Raw genomic sequence first — 5,143 nt, 5'->3', positions numbered from 1 at the left:
GGTTCCTGGTAGCTTCACGTTTGATTCTTCTCAAATCTTTGGCAGCTAATTTGCGTCTTTTGTTCTCAACACGTTTCTTGCGACCCTGTTGACTATTTGCAACAAAATGTTTGATGGTTCTGTGATCACACACCAATATCTTAGCAATTCCAAAAGTGCTGCATCCCTCTGAAAGACTTTTTACAATTTTTGACTTTTCAGAGTCAGTTAAATCTCTTTTTTGGCCCATTTTGCCTGAGGAAAACAAGCTGCCTAATAATTCTGCACACCTTGATATAGGGTGTTGATCTCCTTAGGCCACACCCTCCCTCATTACACAAATACACATCACCTGACGTGCTTAAATCCAATAAGCATTCAAGTTAATACAGCTTGGAGTTGGAATATACGCATTAAAAATGATGATATGGTCAAAATACTCACTTGCCTAATAATTGTGCACACAGTGTATATGACCGGCATTATAAAGTACTGGAAATTAGACCGTAAAACCAAGCCCCGACTTCTACTCTTGTTTTAAGTTCTCTCGTGTATATATGGTAGTCTGAGCCTTCTCGTGTTGTACAATGATGATTTATTGACCACTTTGATCGCTAGGGTAACGTGCAGTACGCAGATCTGGTTTTATCTGCTTTAGTTTGAACCTTTTCCTGAGTTTTCATATTCACAAATGAAGTCATGATTATGTGAAGTTCAGTTCCCAATTGAAGGAGTTAACTTTTTGTTTTAAAGCAATAAAATAAATGTGAGGGGAAAAAAATCTCTGAAAGATGATGTGTGCGCCTTTATAATATTTAAACAAACAAAAAAAATTCCCTTAATACGATTTGCAAAATGAGCTGTAACACAAGGACCGCATTGCGTGCCGCGTACAAATGTAAGGGGTTGTTTTTTTTGAGAGCCTTCACCTTGGTTTTCAGTCCTCCGTGCCTCTTAGCCTTGCTCATTCTACCCATAAATCTTGACCTGTAAAATATCATTTGGCTGCGCTTTAAGGTACTGTAATTATTTAACACAATGATCTGATCTGGCAGCGCTTCTCCTTTGGCAGCACAGCAGCTGATTTTGCATTCTCCCCCAGCACTCCTTGCACTTTCCCCGATTACGTCAAGATGAGCAGAATTTCTTGTCCATTAGAGAAGATTATTTTTTTTCCTTGCTAAAGGATTTCTAAAGCATTTTTTTTTGTACTTGCACAGCCAAAGTATTTCTGTAGAAGAGAAAGGATTAAGCAAACATTGTGGTTCAACTTGCCTCTTATGCCAGAGACGGTCAGACACTTTTTTGTGATTCCATCTTCCTAACACCCTCATCCAATCTGTTTGAGCATTTTATTGTGCCTAATTTTTGCCTGTAATCTGATTAGCGCTCTGAGCTGCTTTATCCCCGCAGCCTATTGTGATGCGTCTTCTGTACTCCCCGAGACACTCTGTTGCTTGACGGCTTTGCTCTGTGCTGTTAACGGAGCTGGAATTTCCACAGTTGTGTACGTCGATCCTTTGCCGTGCCTACTTTTTTCCAGTGGCCACCGTTCTTAATTTTTTCCTTTGGAAGGATACTATATTTTTTCCCCCCCCCTCTGCAATCATGTTTAGGAATCCGTGGATTTCTAGTTATATGGGTGCTGTGAAATATTATGGACAAGGTAAGAGAATTACGCAGCTTAAGAGACTGTTTTTTAAAGTGTCCTTGCTTGGGACTGCCTGATTCCAAGGGCATTAGTCACACACACACACACAAGCACATTGTGAAGTAAATCTGTTACCGTGTGTGCTGGTGGGCTTCCATTTAAAAATATGAAAATATTGTCTGGTTAATCTGTTTTGTTTGTATGAATCTGTAAAGCCGTATTAGACTCTCCCATAACTCGCACTCCTTACTCCCACAATCCTCTAAGTGTAATGCAGAACAGGTGGGTAACTTTTTATGGCAAAAGCAGTAACCGTTTCTTTTAAACTTGGAAGTGTGAGAGACGCATCTTTAGTCATTTTTTTTTCTTTCGGTTATGGAAAATATTTGCTGGAAATAATAATAGTAAAAGAAATTGTGTCCAGTGTGCGAGTTGAAGCTGACTTGGCTTACTAAAATGTACTTCGATTAGCAGCTTTAAGGATTTTTTTTTTATATATATTTATAGTTATCTGCAAATACATTATGTATACTGAAACGTATTTAAATTCAATCCAATCTCCTTTAGAGAAATTGCACAATATTTTTTAAATGCTGCTCCTATGTGTATTTTAGTAAAAAAAAAAATGACTGAATTACTGTAGAAATATTATACAGGGTGGTCCAGATCTAATCGCGAAGGCGATTCTTCATGTCGTCAGTTGGCACACTTCTCGATGGTCTGGGATTTTTCGGGTGATTTTTCTATGTAATAAACTTAAGTTATAGCGTAATGAAAATTTGCATAATTAGATCTGGACCACCCTATAGTTTGTGTCCCAGATCCATTCATTCATCCATCCATCCTGTGTGGAGTTTGCTTGTTCTCCCCGTGTCTCCGTGGGTTTCCTCCCACAGTCCAAAGACATGCAGGCAAGGAGGAATAGCGAAACTAAATTGGCGCCCGTGTGTTCGCCTTGCGATGGACTGGCGCCCTGTCCCGGGTTTGTTCCTGCCTTGCACCTTTTGCTAGTTGGGATAGGCTTCAGCACGCCTTGTGACCCTGTTCACGACAAAGCAGGTTAGAAAATGACTGACTGACTGACTGATAAAACAATTCAGATATGCAGTTCAGGAGTGTTTAGTAGGTGGCCTTCTACAGCCCTTTTGAAAACCGTTTGCAATTAAAGAGAATTAAACCCTATGCAGCGTGTATTTACATATACACCACATGTATAAAAAGATCTATCGCTCTGCATGCTTCAGTATTTGGACGTGCACAATTGAATTCAGGGTCACGGGAGTCTACCATAACAGTGGGTACAGGTTGGCAGTCCTACTTGAATGATGCACCAGCCCTTTGCAGAGCACACTAATGCACACACCCTCACAGCATGGCCGGTTTAGAATTCTTTCAAATCCAGATTTTATTTGTAATGACAGCATTATCAAAATTATATATTCAATCGATAATATGAAATAATTTTAACAATAGCGTGTCTTGTAACTCTCAGTACTATCCCAATTTATGCCTTTGGGATGAGTTGAGGAAAGTGTGAACGCTGGAAGAAAATCTGTGTAGACGCAGGCAGAACATGCAAGGTTCACACAGACTGTCATTGCACAAATGTGTCACGGACTGGCACAACTCCCAGAACATGGCAGCGTACGGCGTAGTGGTTAGGAACTTCACACCCTGAGGTTGTGGGTTCAAATGCTGCTACTGATGATAAAGTACATCAGAAAGGAGTCTGAACAGAGCAATAGTTACACTAGGGGTGTGTGTGTGTGTATATGTATGTATGTATATATGTATATATATGTGCAGCAATACAGGGGCACCGCAGGGGACTGTACTTTCTCCGGTCCTGTTCAATCTATATACATCAGATTTCCAATATGACTCGGAGTCCTGCCACGTGCAAAAGTTCGCTGATGACACTGCTATTGTGGGCTGCATCAGGAGTGGGCAGGAGGAGGAGTATAGGAACCTAATGGAGGACTTTGTTAAATGGTGCGACTCAAACCACTTACACCTTAACACCAGCAAGACCAAGGAGCTGGTGGTGGATTTTAGGAGGCCCAGGCCCCTCATGGACCCTGTGATCATCAGAGGTGACTGTGTCCAGAGGGTGCAGACCTTTAAATACCTGGGAGTGCAGCTGGATGACAAATTGGACTGGACTGCCAATACTGATGCTCTATGTAAGAAAGCTCAGAGCAGAATATACTTTCTGAGAAGGTTGGCATCCCTCAACATCTGCAGTAAGATGCTGCAGATGTTCTACCAGACGCTTGTGGCGAGTGTCCTCTTCTACGCGGTGGTGTGCTGGGGTGGCAGCATAAAGATGAAAGACGCCTCACGCCTGGACAAACTTGTTAAGAAGGCAGGCTCCATTGTAGGATTAAAGTTGGACAGTTTAACATCTGTGGCAGAGCGACGGGCATTAAGCAAACTCCTGTCAATCATGAAGAATCCACTGCATCCACTTAACAGTGTCATCTCCAGGCAGAGGAGTAGCTTCAGTGACAGACTGCTGTCACCGTCCTGCTCCACTGACAGACTGAGGAGATCGTTCCTCCCCCACACTATGCGACTCTTTAATTCCACCCGGGGGAGTAAATGCGAACATTAATTTTATTTTAATTCTTTTCATTTTTATTACTATTTAATTTAATATTGTTTCTTTGTATCAGTATACTGCTGCTGGATTATGTGAATTTCCCCTTGGGATTAATAATCTATCTATCTATTATTAAAGTGTGCTTCAGTCCAGCAATCATAACCTGCATGTCATTTTCCATACGGCCAACTGTAAACTTACTTTTGCCCACCCTGTATACTTTTCCTTGGGGACAAGCTGACAGAGATGGGAGTAGATTCATACCTGGTGGCATGGATCGTGGACTATCTTACAGACAGACCTCAGTATGTGTGTCTCGGGAACTGCTGGTCTGACATTGTGGTCATCAGCACAGGAGCGCCGCAGGGGACTGGACTTTCTCCGGTCCTGTTCAGCCAACATACATTGGACTTCCAATACAACTCGAGTCCCGCCACGTGCAAATGTTTGCAGACAACACTGCTATGGTGGGCTGCATCAGGAGTGGGCAGGAGGAGGAGTATAGGAACCTAATCAAGGACTGTTAAATGGTGCGACTCAAACCACTTACAACTGAACACCAGCAAAACCAAGGAGCTGGTGGTGGATTTTAGGAGGCCCAGGACCCTCATGGACCCCGTGATCATCAGAGGTGACTTTGTGCAGAGGGTGCAGACCTATAAATACCTGGGAGTGCAGCTGGATGATAAATTGGACTGGACTGCCAATACTGATGCTCTGTGCAAGAGGACAGAGCCGACTATACTTCCTTAGAAGGCTGGCGGCCTTTCTCCAATAAGATGCTGCAGATGTTCTATCAGACGGTTGTTGGCGAGCGCCCTCTTCTACGCGGTGGTGTTTTGGGGAGGCAGCATAAAGGATGCCTCACACCTGGACAAACTGGTGAGGAAGACAGGCTCTATTGTAGGCAT

The 5,143-nt window shown here is 42.7% G+C and overlaps 1 protein-coding gene across 18 annotated transcripts in view; it reads left to right on the top strand.

Moving 5' to 3' along the window:
• The first annotated feature begins 1,602 nt into the window (after positions 1-1,602).
• The window catches only part of svila (supervillin a), a 246,635-nt gene continuing 243,094 nt past the window's right edge, over positions 1,603-5,143 (top strand). For all 18 annotated transcript variants that reach the window (XM_039753870.1, XM_039753862.1, XM_039753872.1 and 15 more), the window contains exon 1: positions 1,603-1,645. In XM_039753870.1, the coding sequence (XP_039609804.1) occupies positions 1,618-1,645 (28 nt within the window). In that variant the 5' untranslated portion in view covers positions 1,603-1,617. The remainder of the gene's footprint in view (positions 1,646-5,143) is intronic.

This window comes from Polypterus senegalus, chromosome 5, assembly GCF_016835505.1.
Source record: "Polypterus senegalus isolate Bchr_013 chromosome 5, ASM1683550v1, whole genome shotgun sequence".
Lineage (NCBI taxonomy): Eukaryota > Metazoa > Chordata > Cladistia > Polypteriformes > Polypteridae > Polypterus > Polypterus senegalus.
The sequence above is the reverse complement of the archived record's forward strand: the minus strand, read 5'-3'. Positions and strand labels throughout refer to the sequence as shown.